The sequence below is a fragment of the Hypanus sabinus genome, chromosome 2 (assembly GCF_030144855.1).
Source record: "Hypanus sabinus isolate sHypSab1 chromosome 2, sHypSab1.hap1, whole genome shotgun sequence".
NCBI lineage: Eukaryota > Metazoa > Chordata > Chondrichthyes > Myliobatiformes > Dasyatidae > Hypanus > Hypanus sabinus.
This window is the reverse complement of record NC_082707.1, coordinates 165,214,561-165,233,805: the sequence shown is the minus strand read 5'-3', so window position 1 is coordinate 165,233,805 and position 19,245 is coordinate 165,214,561. Positions and strand designations below refer to the sequence as shown.

The window sequence follows — 19,245 nt, the reverse complement described above, 5'->3', positions numbered from 1 at the left end:
ACGCCGAATTGTCTTTCTGGCGCAATGCACACAAAGTGCTGGAGGAACTCAGCAGGTAAGACATCGTCGATAAAAATGAATAAACAGTTTGTAGTGGTGTGCTACACGCAGCGCTAAAATAACGACACGGAGTCGGTAAACTGCAGTCAAAGATAACTTTATTCGAACTACACAGCCTTGATTTTAAGCCTCCCTCAACCTAGCCTCCCTCAACCTGCCCCCCCCCCCCCGTGGGCGCGGATGCTCCAAAAGACACGTACTCACAAACCCCCGTAGGCTATCTCCCTTAGCCTGATCGCTGGCTAATTGTGAGCCGGTTCGGATGTGCCAGGAAATGGGTCGCCACAAGTTGACGTTTCAGGTCCTGATGAGGGGTCTCGGCCCGAAATGTCAAGTATTCATCTGCAGAATCTCTTGTGTTTGTCTTTCTGATGCTGTGTTGCTCTACAACTTGCAATTGAATGTCCCGCGTAGTTCAGAGCTGACTTTGAAAGAGAATTAGAAGCTTGGTGTATATTAGGGGTTAGTGTTAAGTGTTGCTGACACAGACTATGATGAGAAACAGTGTTATTTGAAAGCAGAATGAGAACCTCGCGGTTTAAACAGGCTCTCCGCGATATGTGACAGATCGTTCCCCGAACGCTCGCCTCGGCCCGGAGATGGGGGGCGTGGCTATTGTCTGTGACGTCGCGCTCGGGCTTGATTGGCTGTGCGCTCACCGCCTCCTTTTCCTTCTCTAGATCGCCTTGTCCTGATGGCGGAGACCGGTGGTGTGCGGAACTCGGCTTCGAGCGGCAGCATTTCGTCGCTCTCCAGCGCGCTGTCGAACACCCGGCTCGACTTGCTGGAGTTAGACTGCTCCTCCAACGCCCTCAGCGGGTTACAGATGTCCCGACCGCTCCCGAGCAACCGGCTGCGCCGAAGCAGCTCCCGCAACTACAGCTTGGAATCAGCGGACAGCCCAACCGAGGTTCGAGTGCTGGTAATAAACACTGGAGGAACTATTGGCATGATGTACCGAAATAATGGTGAGTACGAAGCCAGCAGGCAGATTTTATACACGAGTGGCACACTGCACATCATAAGGGATTACACAAACTCCAAGAATACTTCAGGAATTGGATAGAAAACTCTTAGAGGGGTATGGGCGAAACAGGGGCAAATGGGACTAATTCGGATATACGCTTTCACCGGCATGAACGAGAGGCTGATGGGCCCATTGACATCGGTGTATAACTTTCTATAACACTGACCAGAACACGAGACCATTCCGCCCTTTGAGCGTGAGCAACAAAATCACAACGGACTTTATCACAGCAGCCTTTCCCTGCCCTATTCCCGTATCCTGATCTGGAGTAACGTCGACTATCCCTTTGCCTCAACAACTGCTGCTTAAGTGATAGTTTCCTGTGCTGCAGATTCCAGCATCAGCATTCTACCTCTCGTTTACAAGGGTGTTCTTGTACATCAGTCAATGAAAGCAAGCATGCAGGTACAGCAAGCAGTGAAGAAAGCTAATGGCATGCTGGCCTTCATAACAAGAGGAATTGAGTACAGGAGTAAAGAGGTCCTTCTGCAGCTGTACAGGGCCCTGGTGAGACCCCACCTGGAGTATTGTGTGCAGTTTTAGTCTCCAAATTTGAAGAAGGACATTCCTGCTATTGAGGGAGTGCTGTGTAGGTTCACAAGGTTAATTCCCAGAATGATGGGACTGTCATATGTTGAAAGATTGGAGCAACTGGGCTTGTATACACTGGAATTTAGAAGGATGAGAGGGGATCTGATTGAAACATATAAGATTATTAAGGGATTGGACACGCTGGAGGCAGGAAGCATGTTCCTGCTGATGGGTGAGTCCAGAACTAGAGGCCACAGTTTAAGAATAAGGGGTAGGCCATTTAGAACAGAGATGCGGAAAAACTTTTTCACCCAGAGAGTGGTGGATATATGGAATGCTCTGCCCCAGAAGGCAGTGGAGGCCAGGTCTCTGGATGCATTCAAGAGAGAGTTAGATAGAGCTCATAGATAGCAGGGATATGGGGAGAGGGCAGGAACGGGGTACTGATTGTGTATGATCAGCCATGATCACAGTGAATGGCGGTGCTGGCTAGAAGGGCCAAATGGCCTACTCCTGCACCCACTGTCTATTGTCACTATTCCCATATTCTCCATAGTCCAGAAACCGACTGCTTTTCGTTTTGAATGCACTGAATAACTAAGTTGTCAAAACATGCCACAGTTCCAACTTCATCATCCTCCCAAGTGAATGCATTTCTTCTCATTTTAGTTCTAAATGGTTGATCCCATATTCTGAGACCATGATCCTGTAGCCTATAGTTTCAGTTTATAGGTCTTCACCCTATGGTTTCCTTTAGCCTGTATAAGTGTATTGAGACTTTTTTGTATCTTTCAGAGAGGTCACCTTTTCAGTCACCTGAATCCTAAACAACATGGGACTTGATCTCTCCTCATTTTCTCCTGTTACTCTGCTGGGAATTGTTCTGGTGAATGTCCATTGCACACCATATGTTAAAAAAAATCCAGATGTGCTCCTCCCAAGCATATATCTGCTAGTAGTAAAACTTGTATATACTTATGCTGATATAGTTTTAGTTAAGTTTTTTTAGAAGAAAACTTTCTTACAATGTGCTCTACCTTCTGTTTTTTCCAATGCACTCAAGCCTCTTGAGATCCTCAGCTTCATTAAATAATATAAAACCATTTGATTTGGTTACATTGGATGAATTGTTGATCAGTCCAACACCGATCCTTGCTCTATTGCACCAGTCATAGCCTGCCCTGGTAAGGCTACGCTTAACAAGCTATCTTAATGCACGTTACCCCCTTCCCCAACTCCATCTGCTGCAATCTTCACCCGTCTCCATTTGGACCCCGATTCCCATCTGAAAATCTGATTCTGGTCAGTCATAAAATTTTCTATTTGCTGTTAGATCATACACTTTGTTCCAGATGCCAGCATTTTTTTCCACCTACTGATACCAAGCTAACAAATCAAGTCCGTTTTAGACAATAAGATATAGCAGAATTAGGCCATTAGCCCCATTGAGTCTGCTCCGCCATTCCATCATTGCTGATCTATTATCCCTGTCAACGCTATTCTCCTGCCTTCTATCTGACTAATCAAGAACCTATCAACAGTTGCTTTAAATATACCCAGCCAATCAATTCCACAGATTCACCACCCTCAAGCACTAAATGGCCATCCTCCTATTCTGAGGCTGTTCCCTCTGGTCTTGAACTCCCCCACTATAAGAATCATCCTTTCCACATCCACTCTATCTAGGCCTTTCAGCATAAGTTGAAAGCTGGCCCCAACACTGACTTCTGCAGAACACCACTAGTTACTGACAGCCAATTAGAAAAGGCTCCCTTTATTCCCACTCTTTGCCTCCTGCCAGTTAGCCAATCTTCTATCCATGGTAGTATCTTTCCTGTAATACCATGGGCTCTTGTTTAGCAACCTCATGTGTGGCACCTTGTCAAAGGCCTTCTGAAGATCCAAGTAAACACATCCACTGATTCTCCTTTGCCCTGCTTGTTGTTTCCTCAGAACTCCAACATATTTGTCAGGAAAGATTTCCCCTAAAGGAAACCTATTGACCTATTTTATACAAGTACCCTGAAATCTCATTCTTAATAATGGACTCCTTGAAATCAAGCTAACTGGGCTATAAATTACTTTTCTTCCTCCTCTCTACTTAAAGAGTAGAGTGTCATTTGCAATTTTTCAGCCCTCCAGAACCATTTCAGAATCTAGTGTATTTTCTATCTCCCTCTCTTTAAAATGTGGGATCATATTTCCTCCTTACCAACCTGGAGACCTTTCCAGAACTTATAGTATTTGAAAGATGATTGCTAAGCATTTACTATTGCATAGCTATCTTTTTCAAATCTCCTTGTGATGCATGATAGTGTGGCGCATGGCCAAGTGGTTAAGACATTGGTCTAGTGATCTGAAGGTCACTAGTATGAGCCTCAGCTAAGGCAGCATGTTGTGTCCTTAATCAAGGCACTTAACCACACATTGCTTTGCGACGACACTGGTGCCAAGCTGTATTGGCTCTTGCCCTTCCCTTGGACAACATCGGTAGCATGGAGAGGGGAGACTTGCAGCGTGGGCAACTGCCGGTTTCCCATACAACCCTGCCCAGCGCCCTGGAAACTTTCCAAGGTGCAAATCCATGGTCTCCCGACACTAACGCATGCCTATCCATTGTGATGTATCAGTTTCAAGACACTTTAACTTCAACTTCTGCAGTATTACTCTACTAAACTTTTCCTCAGTCACTCTGGACCATTGATTCTCCGCTATTTCTAGGACTATTCTTCAATGGCCCCTTGCATATTTCCTTGAAAGTAAGTGGATGAGTACATTGATTAACCAGTGTTGCAGATGAGTGGAGCCCTTGTATTAGGAGGGAACAAGAGTTATACAGCATTTAAGGAAACTCAGTTAAACCACACCTGTTCCTGGAACAGTGCTGTCTGTACTAATTAGGAGTGAACAGGAACATTGCCTTCAGCACACATTATGCCAAACTAATTAGATTATGTTTAAATGTTGAAGCATACCTATCCCTTCTGCCTTCACAATGGTCATCTCCTTCAATTTCCTGCATCTTTGTGCCTACCAAAGGGCCCCTTAAATGCCTCTATTGTATTTGCCTTCACTATCGCATTTGACACTGTGTTGCAGATACCAACCACTCCTTGTATTTAAAAAAAATCTTGCCCAGTCAATCTCCTTTTATCTACTCTTCTCAGCTTAAATGTATTTCCTCTGGTATTAGACATATCAACCCTGTCGGGAGGCAGGGAGTGTACTAGCTGCCCACTCTATTTAAGCCTCTATAAATTTTATAAACTTCTAACCAGTTTCAACCACGGTTTTTGGAAAACAACTGAAATATGTCTAACTTCTCTCTGTGTCCTATAATGCAGGCAGCATCCCTGTACACTCGGGGGGGTCACCAACCTTTTTTTGCACCGTGGACTGGTTTAATATTAACAATATTCTTGCAGACTGGCCGACCAGGGGGGTGGGGGGGGTGGTGTTAATCATGTCTGGAATACAGCGATACTCGAAGGAGTTTCCTTATGTTCAGTCTACGTACACAACGCTGGAAGAACTCAGCAGGTCAGGCAGCATCCGTGAGAAAAGAGTAGCCAACGTTTTGGGCCGAGACCCTTCATCAGGAATGGGGGGTGGGGGGAAGAGACGGCTGAAGCCCAATAATAGAGATAGGGGAGGGGGTAGGGCCTAGAGTTGCCAGGTGGAGAACCAATCAGAGGAAAGATAAAGGGGGGAGGGGATAAGCATGAAAGAACTGTAGAGATAAAGAAGCAGGAAGTTGAAAGGGCAGAGAGGGACCTGGGATAGAGGAAGGGAATTACTGGAAATTGGAGAATTCAGTGTTCATACCACCAGGCTGGAGGCTACCCAGACGGTAGATGAGGTGTTGCTCCTCCAACCTGAGTTTGGCCTCATCATGGCAGTAGAGGAGGCCATACATGGACATATCTAGATGGGAATGAGAGGCAGAGTTAAAGTGGGTGGCAACCAGGAGGTCCTGTCTGTTGTGATGGACGGAGTGTAGGTGCTCGACGAAGCGGTCCCCCAATCTGCGTCGAGTCTCACTGATGTAGAGGAGGCCACACCGGGAGCACTGGATGCAAAAGGCAACTCCAGCAGACTTGCAGGTAAAGTATTGCCTCACCTGGAAGGACTGTCTGGGGCCCAAATGACGGTAAGGGGGGGAGGTGTGGGGACAGGTGCCTCCCGGTTGCCACTCACTTCAAATCTGCCTCTCATTCCCATCTAGATATGTCCATACATGGCCTCCTTAAAGTCTGAGATTGATGGCGTTTATTAAACAGAAAAGCTGAGAAATATTGAGAAAAAGCATGTTCAGAGGCTACATAGGTTATGGAAGGTGTGACCTATTGAAACCTAATTTTATATAATTTCTCCCCCAAAATGTTTTTGTGAGCCTTACAAATAATATCAAGATGTTTCACTGTGTTCCTGAAAAACTAGATATAGTATGTTTCATTAGTTTTTTCCCATAGAATATTAAAACTCTTAGTGGACATGGAGAGGATATTTCCTATAGTGGCGGAACCTAGAACCACAGAGCACAGCTTCAGAATAGAAGGACATCCCTTTAGAACAGATGAAGAATTTCTTTAGCCAGGGGATGGTAAATTTGTGAAATTATTGCCACAGCTGGCTATGGAGTCCAAATCATTGGGTATATTTAAAGCAGAGTTTGATAGGTTCTTGTTTAGAAAGGACAGTAAAGGTTATAGAGCATGGAAATCTACAGCTCATTACAGGCCCTTCAGCCCACAATGTTGTGCTGACCATATAACTTACTCCAGAAACTGCCTAGAATTTCCCTACCCCATAGCCCTCTATTTTACTAATCTCCATGTACTTGTCTAAGAGTCTCTTAAAAGACCCTATTGTATCTGGCTCTACCACTGTTGCTGGCAGCCCATTCCACCACTCTGTTGGAAAAACTTGCCCCTGACACCCTCCTTGTACCTATTTCCAAGCACCTTAAATCTATACCCTCTCGTGTTAGCCATTTCAGCCCTGGGGAAAAAAGCCTCTGGCTATCCACATGATCAATGCCTCTCATCTTATACACCTCTATCAGGTCACTTTTCATCCTCCATTGCTCCAACAAGAAAAGGCCAAGTTCACTCAACCTATTCTCATGAGGCACGCTCTCCAATCCTGGCAACATCTTCGTAAATCTCCTCTGCACTCTCTATAGCATCCGCATTCTCCCTGTAGTGAGGTGACCAGAAGGCCGAACGGGGCTGTGAGGGATAATAAAGGGATGGGTCAAAGGGACTAATTCTGATCGAATGTCTTTTGGTTTAATTTAATTGTGGATAGTTCTAGGGTGAACACGAAAGATATTCAAAGGAATGTAAGTATTGTTAAAAAGTGTGCAAGGTAATATCAAATGAGAAGCTAGTTAGAAACAATATAAGCATAATGCACTGCAGTATTAAGATAAAATTAAGTAGGTGAAGCTCCACTATTTCACATTATTCTTTGTTAATCTGGTTTTGTATTCACTTGCCTATAACTAACTATTGATGAGACCTGAAGCCAGGAGATAGAACAAAGCTGGAACTCGAGGTAAACCCTTGTTCAGTAAAACCACACAACTACAAAAATCAAACTCGAAAGTGCATCCCTATGTGTGACTATTTGAATGGTTAGTCTGAGTGTTCGAGACATTGATAGGATCAATAACCATTAGTGAAAGTCAGCCTGGGATTAGTTGTTAGCTGAGCAAAAAAGTGGTTGTTTTGGCTTGCCATAACACCTTCCTCTTGAAAGTGATTACTTGCAGGATTTGAGCCTAGGGCTGATTCCAGTTAGAACAACTGGCGTGTGCTGGTGATCAGTTCTTGTTATTGGTTCCAGGCTGTTACTTCCTTGTTGCAATATTGCTTGGCTAAACTGGCACTAGTGGATGGTTCAGTTGGGGTAGATTGAACCCTTCCAGGAGGAGATAAAGGTTCAGCTCTATCTTCGCTGATTTGCCTGATTAACTTATTGGGCCATTAGGAGTACGTGGCCACAACTGGCTGATGTGGCAATACCAGCAATTTCTGTCTATGATAAATTTGTGGAGCAATTTAACCATTTGTTTGACAATCTAACTTGGTGCCCAGGAGTTTTGCCTGTTACAGTACTGTCTGTCCTGCAGTGTAGCTCAAGACTTGAATGACTTCACCCTTTGACCAAAATCAGAATGGCTCCTTCTGTGCAGCTGACTTATCGGCTGTCTTGGATGTTAGACACTGTCGGTATTGTGTCCGACACTGTGTGGAGGTTTATTCTCAAAAGCACTTTAGCCGCAGTTCCCCACGGGCTTGGATGTGGTGTAGTTTGGTATGTCAACAGAAATGTGTTGAAAGCTTCAGTTGATGCTCCCTCCCCTAATGATTTCAGAAATGACTAAAAGTATCTGCAAACTCTCTGCTTGTCTGTTGGACTGTGGGGTGAGGGGATGTGGCTAACTCTGTTCTGGGACAATGTAGCAAACTGCTGTGAGCTGAATTGAGTGCCATTGTCAGAAACAAGTGTTCCTGGCATGCAAAGCAGCTGACGATCTGCTACAGCTGTTGAATAGTAGCCTCTGTCATTGTTGATTTCATAGATAATCCATCTGGTCATTTAAAATGGGTATCAATCGGGCCAAGGTAGGTGCACCTGTTGACTGGACTATTGTTGTCAACATGTGCTGGACTCCAAGATCTGGTAGCCTGAGGTCCTGGTTGTGGATCAGCTCTACTTGGATTCTTTGCTGCCACAGAGCTCTGAGAATGCTGCTTGCACATGGATGTACCTTCTCTGCCTATCATCTGAGATGAGTGCCAAACATCTCCAAACAGGTGATGTATTATGTTGGTAGAAGGCTACGACATTTTCCTCAAACTTGACCAGTCATCCTTCAATGAAGTATCTGGAAATGCACTGAAGAAGAGGATCTGCAGCTATTTCTGCTCCGATCTTGTCAACCATGACACAAACTGGTAGACTTCACACTCAATTAAAATGGCTCCCTATCTCTGATCTCCACAAGGCAGCTCTCTGGACCTAGCATAGCATTGGAGCCTTTGATCGACTTCCAAACTGTACATCATTTTTGCGAATACATTTGCCAAAACTGGTATTGGGTGCTGATGTCTCTAAAGCTGAATTAAGATCAGTTGAGAAGATGGCAGACAATCTCACAGTACCATTTGCTTTCTGATTAATAACTTATTGGAGCTGCTCAATGTAAGTAGTTGACAGCTTTTATCTAGCTCTAGCTCCACGATTGGTAAGGCTGTGCATGGTACCGATGTTTTGGGACAGAAGACTGGCTTTGCCTCTGGATGGAAATGGAGTTTTGCTTGCCATTTGTTGCAGCAACCTAAACCTTGAAACATTACTGCATAGTGCTGTTGTTGTATGGTGTCAAGTACTGATGGTAGTATGGCACCAACCGACTTGAGTTGAATTACCATGGTCTTCATAGAGACTTTATCTAGAGGGATACTTCAGAGATTAAGCTTGTCCATCTAGTCGATGCCAAGGACATTTGGATCTGGCTGGTCTGTTGGTAAAGCTGAATGTTAACCAAGTGAACTATGTGTGTTACCCATGAGGTTCAGTTTGCCAATCAGTAGGAGGGTTTCACTTGATTAAACTGCAGGTGGAATGATGAGTTGATTTGACTGGTGTGGACCTGAGTTTGCCGTGTGTGTTTGGAAATGATGGTGATGTCTGATGCTGTATTGAATTGTAGTTGATAAATAAATACATTGATGTAGTGCCTCCTGGCACTGAAATCAACTTTAAACATGACCGTTAAATTTATTGTAGATTTTAATGGCTTTTGAAACTTCCTGAACTTGTATTTTACTGGCCTAGATGACAGTGAAGGATGGCAAAAGCTCCCTATGTGACCATAAAATTGGTATTTGCTGCAAATATTTCTTGTATTGGTAATTTCTTCCATGATGCCGTGCACCGCAGTTCGGATAAGCTGTGTTTATCTGCTTGGAGATGTGCGTGATGATGTCTGGGCCATTGGACATTGCATTGACCCTGGTCTGTTCGACCAGGTTGGAATCGTGTTTCAGGTCAATCAAATGCTGACATTCTTGAGTGGCAGCTTGAAGAATCATAGCAGCGTCTTGCTCCCATCTGGCCAGGAGCTGTTGCAAATGCCTGCATTGCCCGGTGGCTGAAATCCACAAATAAAAATCAGACACTTGAACTGCAATTCAGTCATGTTACCCAGCTTGAGCTCTTCACACTTGCAATTGCTGACACCTGTATATGTAACAAACTCATTGGCCTCGTGTTTAGTGAGTTTTGGGCTTTGGTAGCAAACACCAAAGAGATGACTATTCTCCAAAAATACTTGTTAGCTATCAGACAGTTCCATCACGTAAGTCACACATGTTCTTGGGCAGAATGAATTTGAAATAATGCTCATGTACAGCTGTACAGTTTTCAGAGCAAAGTCCACGTCTTTCATGAGTCATGGTTCAAAAAACAACTCTTGAAGTAGCATCGAACTGAAAGTTGGTAATAGCATGGCAACTGAATCATCTGAGTTCTGTCCAGTGTTTGACATCAATGTTATTGGACTCACTGGTAACTTGCTCATTAAAGTTTTGATTTACTTCAGCTGGGCTGCCTCAAATTGAGTTTGCTTCTGTTGCAGAATTGTGGCTAAGTCCTGCTGAAATTGCCATGTCGATATAATACAATACCTCACCGCCAATTTTGTGTTTGCTCACATGTTGCTAATGAAACCCAAAGCCAGAGAAGAACTAGAACTCAAAATAGATCCTTATTCAGTAAAACCACACAAGACTCAACTCGAAGTACATACCAAAGTATGACTATTTAAATGGTTTATCCAAGGATCTTGGATGTTGAGAGGAACGAGGACCAATCAATGAAAGTCACCCTGGGATTGGTTATCAGCTAAGTCCAGGCATTGGTAGTTTAAGCTCACCATAACAGATTTTTAGCACAAGTTGTTCATTTTTGACTTGGGGCAGGGCGGGGGGAAGTTGGCTTGCATCCTATTCTCAATGCAACATGACAGGCAATTTAAGCAGGCCATCTAAGATTTTATGGAAAAGTGTGTTAGTCTTAATGAAGGTTTCTTTTGTTTGCCATGCTATAACCTGCTAGGGTTATCTTTTTAGGAATTTGTATTCAGGATTACTTGTATAAGACATAAAAGCTATAAAGCCATATCTAGTTAAGGTGTTTTAAATATAACCTTGAAATGTTATGATTGTTTCCATGCATCTTAAAATTCACATGAAATCAAAAGGTTAAATATAGTAATTCTGTAATGGGGCTTTCAAAGTTATTGCAGGAACTTCCCTAATTATGTCTTGGAACCTTTTGATCCTGTGCCATGGTTAAATGATGTCCAACAGTCTGTCTTTGTGCATTGTTCACATTGCACATGACTGCTTCTCACTAATGCAATGGGCCAAGTAGAGTTACACCTCCAGGTGTGTAAAATCTAATTTTATTGTGATAGGCAACAAAAATTTTTATGGCCCTTTTATATCCACACTGCTCAATGTAACACCCTGGAAAAGGTTTCACTGCTACCGTAATGGTCTCTCTGTACAGAAGCAGTGTTTGTGTTGCGTTTAGAGATATCTGGTGCTTTGGAATGTGAACTGTCCAATCAGGGGTGCAGGTTTTTTGCATCTGACACTGGTCTGAGATGAAGAGAGAAAACACTGGAGAGAATTAGTTGTAGGATTTGACTTGGTGGGGGACCGTGATTTGCTGGAGTGAGGTGTGGAGGTCTACTGAGGGTTAGTGAATATGACTTTCAGAAGAGTTGACTCCAACTTTTGCACATTTGACTGTTTAATTATAATGAGCCCTGTTTTTTACTAACCCTTAACATTCATTAAATATTCCTTTAATCATATGCAGTGTGCTGTCTGTTATTTCTTGGCACCGAGTTATAATGGGGTAACAAATCACACAGCATTTATGTAAACCAGGATTTGGGGGGGGGGGGGGGAGCCATCCCAGTCTCTCGGATTTAGTGGGACTGGAGTGTGTATTCTCTAGATGTACTCACCCCAAGGAAAATGGAGTTTCATCAATATTTCCTAAACACTGATCAGTTAGGCCACTTTGTATATGACTATGAAGGCAGCCTCTCCAGTTCTCCAGACTCACTGGGTTCTTTCTCTACCATTTTATTATTGTAACCTGTAGGGTGATTTGAATCAAGTAGTCTCCTGGACCTCTTCTTTCGAGCCCATGTAGTCCATGTTGAGCCCTGGTCAACAGCTCAGTTTAGGAAATCCCCACATGAATCTAAATTAATTCACAATTTGTGTTTAATTTGCTTAATTATGTAAGCAATGTTGACTCCAGGCCATCAACTTGGATTCAAGATATTGCTATTCCTCTTGTACCAGTCATCATCAAAAACACTTACTTCTACAGTATTGAAGTATGGAATCTCTAGTTACTCATGTGATTGAACCATCTTCTGTCTGTTTTGGGCATGGGGTCGTCTTTACAACAGTTTGTCTCCAGAATTCTTGCTGAACTACACCCAAAGTACTTCATTCTTCTGCACATCAACTCTGCGTTGTCGTGCTTTGATTCCGTTGGACATTGGTTTTACCCCAAGGCATTGGAAAGGAGAAGAGCAGTAAAGTAATGCTAAGTAACTACTTGCCTCTGTCATTCCCTTGCTTCTCTCTGAGTCAGGGCAATTCTAATCAGTTACAATTTAGACAGGCCAAGCAGTCAGGTTAATTTAATTCCAATACCACTGCCTTTCCTTACACTACAGTTCTCTTACCAAAGAACAGTTCATAAACAACATATCTGGAAATAATCCCTGATTTAGCAGATTATTGGTAGGGGCCTTACTCTGTCCACTTTCAGTTGTTCTGATCCAGTCATTCCTGAGCAGAGACACTAAATGAAACATTTCACAAAATGGTTGCACGTGCAGTCTCTCAAAATGGCAGCCTTCATTTTTCTTACCAATTTGCAACAGTGAACACACTTGTCTACTTCCACGGTCCTGCATGTATTCCAGTTGGCTTTTACAGATTGTAATTCTTTCATGGCCAACCGCTTAAAATTATCAAAGAAAATCAATGTGTCAGCCTGAATGATATTAAAAATTGTTTTGATAAGGTGGTTCTGTTTGTCAGACACTAATTATCTCAGCCACTAATTATCTTGCTTCTGGAGTTCCTCAGGTGTATTCCTCTTCAGTTGTTGCCTTGGAATTAATCATCTTTCTTTCATTTATTGTTAGTACTGGCACCAAAAGAAAATGCTTTTATCAATGCTCTTCGAAAACAACCGGGCTTGCATGATGAAGATTACGCTAAAAAAACCAGGCTTTATGAATATGTTGATTTACCAGAAAATACTCTGGTGCTTCCGTAAGTATTCATTTATATGTCTACTTTAGGAAATGCTGATCTATAGAAACGTGTGGATAACAAATTGAAACTCTACGCTCGGCAATGTTGGATGGATTTCTATTAACTTGGACCCCTATGGTGCAAGTAGCCATTTCACTTTACTCCATCAGAAGATGTTTAGTTCCCCATTCTAGGAACTTAATGTGAAATATAGGCTGATACTTAACAGATTAAAAACATAACCATTATTGCAAAATAGGAAATCTGTATGGCAGTGATAATGACAAGATAATCAGCTTTTAGGTATTTCAATAAAATAGATATTTTCCGAGACCCTGGGGATAATGTCACTGCTGTTCTAAAGGTTGGTTTTCATGTCCACTGTGGCCATAGGACTATGGGTTAAAGTCTCATCTGAAATTCAGAGTCTGCAGTGGTAGTGCACAATCTCAGCACTATACTGGAGTGTCAGCTTAAATGTTTGGGCTCAATTTGCTAGAGTGAGATTTTACGCATAATCTTTTGACTCTAAAGTGAAAGACCTAACAACTAAGCCATAGCTCACTAAATTAAGTCTTACATCTGCAGCCAGTAAAACATTTAAAAAACCTGCATATGTATGTATACCTGGTGGCCACTTTAATTATAAAAGAGTGGAAACCATCCACTTCAAGGTTTGATGTGCTGTACATTCAGAAATGCTCTTCTACCCAAAGCGGTTGTAAAATGAGGTTATTTGAATTACTGTTGTCTTTCTGTCAGCTTGAACCAGCCTGGCCATTCTCCTCTGATCTCTCATTAATGAGGTGTTTCTGCCCATAGAGCTGCGGCTCACTAGATATTTTTCTTTTCTGGCCCCTTCTCTGTAAACTCTAAGGGACTGTGAGAAACTCCCAGTGGATAAGCCATTTCTGAGATGCACAAACCACCCCATCTGGCACCAACAATCATTTCCACAGACAAAGTCACTTGGGTTACATTTCTTCCCTGTTTCTGATGTTTGATCTGAACAACTGAACCTTTTGACCGTGTCTGCATGCTTTTATGCACTGAGTTGTTGCCCCATGTTTGGCTGATTAGATATTTGTATTAATGAGCAAGTACACCTAATAATGTGGAGATTTGAGTGTATATATTTCACCCTGTTCTGCCCAGCAGTTTAATTCAGTCTATCTCAAATTTGAGTAAGTCAATTTTTTTTCTTTGCCATTTATAACCACATTTTGCTTCGCTACTATTTGCAAAGCAAAACACTGCATTCCTTTGTATCTGTGACTAGAAAATATTTGTTCAGAGCTGACCTAGAACTTCTGCTTCCTTCTCAAGTGAGCCAGAAACCCATAGTCTCACTCTTAAAGTCTTGAGTACTGCCCACAGCTGTCAGAAAGAACTATCCCATTGAGTGTTCATGCTTTGAGTGAATCATTATGTGTTAAGGTGATTCTTTGTTAAAAATGCACAGAATTCTTTTAATGTTCTGACGTATATTTACTCAGCTTCTATTCCCAGAAATAGAATTAGGCAGTCATTCCTGGTTTTGACATAGCCACAACTTCTTTGATCCCAGGCAAAATAAAATCCTGCAGATTCCTCAACATTTTCATGTCATGCATTTTCTATGCAAGGAATACATTCTTCCTAGTGAGAAGGTGGCTTTTGGTATCACCTAGTTCAGGGTGCTTTAAAGAAGAGCAAATTAGTATGCAACCTTCAACCTTAGCCAACTGTTGAACTCCATACAGTGCTTTTTCTGATCCTATCCCTTTTACTGCATAAACAGCTATATAAATCATGATGACCATCTTGTTTTGAGAGATTATCTCACATGCATACCAATCAAATTCCAAGTTGCATTACAGAGCAGTGTCAGATTATTGTCAAAACATTTGAATATGACTGCTATTTAGGTACAGTGAAATTTAATGTGCTTTCTCATTTATCAGGGTATATTAATTTTTAATCTTGATGCCACAGCAAGTGTGCTAATGCACGGGGCACGTATCAAATTCCAAATGGAACAGAATTTGATTTGTGCTTCTAGGAAGGTTTCCTAAATTGCTATTAAGTAGTCCAACTTGACTTGAAGGCCATACTGGTGCTGACATGGCCAGGTGATTAACCAGTGGAGAAACAATGGAAAATAGTGATTAGTTTTACGGTGACTGTGAATAAGGACACGTATGGATCTTGCGCAAGATTAAGTTAGGGCGAGGGAAACTAAAAGCACTAGGGAGAATTAATCAGAAGTAGCTGGCTTTGAGCAATTCAAGGATAAAGGAGGAAATGTGCTGAGAGCATTTTGAATGAGCATTTTGCATTGAAATTAGTCAAAAAGGACGTCAAAGTTCTGATTAAATTTATTATCAAAGTACGGTACGTATGTCTGTATATCCTACCCTGAGATTCATTTTATTACAGGCATTCACAGTAGAACAAAGAAATACAGTAGAATCAATGAAAACTCATCTGTCAAACAATGTTAAAAAGAAGTCAATCTGTGCAAATTGGAAAAAACTAATAATGATTTTTTAAGTAAATAAATACTGAGAAAACGTTGTAGATCTCTTGAAAGTGAGTCCATAGGTTGTGGAATGGGTTCAGAGTTGAGCTGAGTGTACATGGAGGATAAAGATCAGTGCTAATACACTGGGGCATTTCGAGATGGATAAAGGGGGAGTGTTGCATTTCTTGGACAATGTTAAGTCAGTCAGATGTTTGTTGTATGCCCAAGTATATGTATGCAAGTGCATTGGGAAATCTTACAGCAGCATCACAGGCATATAACATCATATAAGCAGCATTCACATGAAAAATAAATTAAAGGTTTAATCACTGTTTTGACAAACAGCACAGTTACAACTAAATTCAAAGTGATCAGTGGTCATAGTGTTTGTTAAACTAGAGGTGATTAAGGTTTTACTGGTTAATACAGGAACTGAATGCTTGATGAGCACTAGCAATTCATGAATGTGGTGGTGAAGGACTATTCTCCCTTCTGCAAAAAAAAAAGTCATGGCCAGGATGGTGGGGATCTTTGAATATTGCTTTGAGGCAGTGCTTTCTGTAGATGCTTCTGATGGTGGAAAAGGGATATGCCTATGATGTATTGAGCAGAGTCCACTGCTCTTTGCAGCTTCTTGCATTCCTGCAATTCGAAGTGCTATTCCAGACCATGATGCAACCAGTCAGGATGCTTCCAACAAGTCAGTATTTGGTGACAAACCGAACCACTGGCTCCTAGGCTGGTGTACTTTTCTTGTGATTTGAATCTATGTGCTGGTCCAGGTTAAATGATCTACCAGGAATTTAAAGCTACTAACTCTAGAATGCTTGCTTATTCCCAAAGTAGTCTGGTCCCGATGGGATATGCCCCAGGTTATTGAGAGGTTTCTGGGACCTTGACCAAGACCTTTCCCCTAATGTCAGGCCGAGTCCCGGAAGAATGGCAACTAGCTAATGCTGTCTACAGCAAGAAGGGAAATGGGGAATAATCTTGAAGTATTATCCTTACATTAGAGGTATTGGGGGGGGGGAAGCATATAGTGTAGTGATTAGCACAATGCTTTACAGTTCTAGCAACCCATGTTCAATTGCCACTGCTGTCTATGTTCTTCCTGTGATCGTACAATTTCCTTCAGGTACTCTGGTTTCTTCCCACAGGTTAATTGGTCATTGTAAATTGTCCCATGTTTAGGCTTGGGTTGCTGGGCAGCATGGCTGGAAGTGCTTATTCCGCACAGTGTCTCCATAAATAGGTTGGAAAGGATTCTTATTGACGGGAGTTATTAGCATTTAGAAAGGCATTAAGGACAGTTAGTGTGGCTTTGTGTGGCAAGCTCTATCTTGTTAACTTGAGTTTTTCAAGGATGTGAAGATGATTGAGGGTAATGTGGTGGATGTTGTCCATATGGATTTTGGTAAGATGTTTAACATGGTCCCACTAGGTCACTTCATCCAGAAGGCTAAGTTGTATTTAATCTGCAGTGACTTTGCCATTTGGATTTGAGATTGGCTTGCCAGGGAGAAGGCAGGGCGATAGTGGTTAATGGGACTTGTTCTGGCTAGTATTCCAGTGATTCATACTGGGATTTCTGCTTTTGTAATGCATCAAGTCAAGTCAACTTTTATTGTCATTTCGACCATAACTGCTGGTACAGTGCATAGTAAAAATGAGACAAAGTTTTTCAGGACCGTGGTGTTACATGACACAGTACAAAAAACTAGACTGAACTACGTAATAAAAAAAAACACAACACAGAGAAAGCTACACTAGACTACAGACCTACACTGGACTGCATAAAGTGCACAAAAACAGTACAGGCATTACAATAAATAATAAACAGGACAGTGGGGCAAGGTGTCAGTCCAGGCTTCAGGTATTGAGGAGTCTCAAGTGCATATAATTGACTTGGATAGAAATGTAGTTTGGGTTATTAAATCCACATATCATACAGGTAGTCTAGAAGATTATTAAAATGTAGAGCAGGGTTTAGATCAGTTGCAGATATGGGATGGAGAAATCACAAGTGGATTTTAATGTGGTCAAGTGTGAGATATCAGTTTGATAGGCCTACCATAGAGTGAAAGTACGCAGTTAATGGCAAGACCCTTAATAGTGTGGATGTAGAGAGATCTCAGAGTCCAAGTTCATAGCTCCCTGAAGGTGGCTGTGTAGGTTGATATGTTGATAAAGTATGGTATACTTTATTATATTTTAAGCATTGAGTTCAAGAGTCAGGAAGTTGTATTGCAGCTTTATGAAGCTCTGGTTAGGTTGCATCAGAAGGGATTAGTTTAAGTTGACATTTAATTGCTAGTTTAATAGCATGGCACAACATGGGCTGAGGTTCTTATCCTGTGTATCATAATGAACCATTATGAAGTGCATGTATAAGATGTTAGAAATGAAGTATTGGTGTTTTTTTTTCAGTTGTACAAGGTCAAACAAAAGGATTGTGTACTCAGTAATTGAATATTCACCTTTGCTGGACTCCTGTAACATGACCACAGATGACTGGGCTAAGATTGCTCTTGATATAGAGGTAAGTTGAGACTTGAGTCGGGTATTTCAGAGAATTTTATAGGTGCAATAAGTAGCAAAGGTTTAAAATTCCTGCATTGAGGGTATGATAGTCTTGAGGCAGATCTCTTGCTGTCTGACAGGAATTTGGCTCAAAACCTGGATCTGATCTGTTTCTGCTCTCCAAGCTCTGAAAAACTGATGAAGATATTGCCGCACAAAGGTAATCTAGTCTTGGGTCAGATTGCCTTTATAGTCAGTGGAAAGCTGGCATTATTGGGATTGTAGTTTTATTTTTGTAGGATGTTGGTTTAAAACCATTTAATATTTTCAAACTCAAGTACTGATGTACCCTGCTTTTCTGTTACATCTTCAACTTAAGTAGACATATTTCAACATACAATGATTTTGATTCAGTAGTTTTCTTGATTAACAAAACAGTAACTGATGCAAGAGTGTATTAATTGAGTGTATTGGGAATGGGTTCCTCGAACAATACGTTACTGAGCTGACAAGGGGGCAAGCAGTCTTAGATCTGGTCCTGTGTAATGAGACAGGACTGATTAAAAAAATGTCCTAGTAAAGGATCCCCTTGGAATGAGTGACCATAACATGGTTGAATTCCATATTCAATTAGAGGATGAGAGGGTTGGATCTCAAACAAGTGTACTGAGCTTAAATAAAGGAGACTATGATGGTATGAGAGTGGAATTGCTTAAGATGGATTGGGAAAATAGATTAAAGGGTAGATCGGTACTTGATCAGTGGTGTATATTTAAGGAGTTCTTTTACAACTATCAAGAAGAATATATTCCACTGAAGAAAAAAGGGTGTAAAAGAAAAAATAGTTATCCGTGGCTAAATAAAGAAATAAAGCAAAGAAAGTTATATAAGGTAGCTAAACCTAGTGGGAAGATTGAAGATCGAGAAGCTTTTAAAGATCAGCCGCAAATAACAAAAAGATTGATTAAGAATGGGAAGATAGATTATGAAAGTAAATTGGCAAAAAACATAAAAGCAGATAATAAGAGTTTTTATAGTTACGTAAAAAGAAAAAGGGTGGCTAAAGTAAATGTTGGTCCGCTAGAAGATGAAACTGGGAAATTAATGGTAGGGGACATGGAGATGGCGGAAACACTGAACAAATATTTTGTATCAGTTTTTACAGGAGAGGACACTCAAAATATCCCAACACTGGATAAACAGGGAGCTCTAGGGGGAGAGAAGCTAACTACGAT

General features: G+C 41.7%; 1 protein-coding gene across 3 annotated transcripts in view; it reads left to right on the top strand.

The window, feature by feature from the left end:
• Positions 1-732: 732 nt before the first annotated feature.
• The window catches only part of aspg (asparaginase homolog (S. cerevisiae)), an 83,919-nt gene continuing 65,406 nt past the window's right edge, over positions 733-19,245 (top strand). For all 3 annotated transcript variants that reach the window (XM_059958475.1, XM_059958486.1, XM_059958482.1), the window contains exons 1-3: positions 733-1,028; positions 12,876-13,005; positions 17,918-18,029. In XM_059958475.1, the coding sequence (XP_059814458.1) occupies positions 755-1,028; positions 12,876-13,005; positions 17,918-18,029 (516 nt within the window). In that variant the 5' untranslated portion in view covers positions 733-754. The remainder of the gene's footprint in view (positions 1,029-12,875; positions 13,006-17,917; positions 18,030-19,245) is intronic.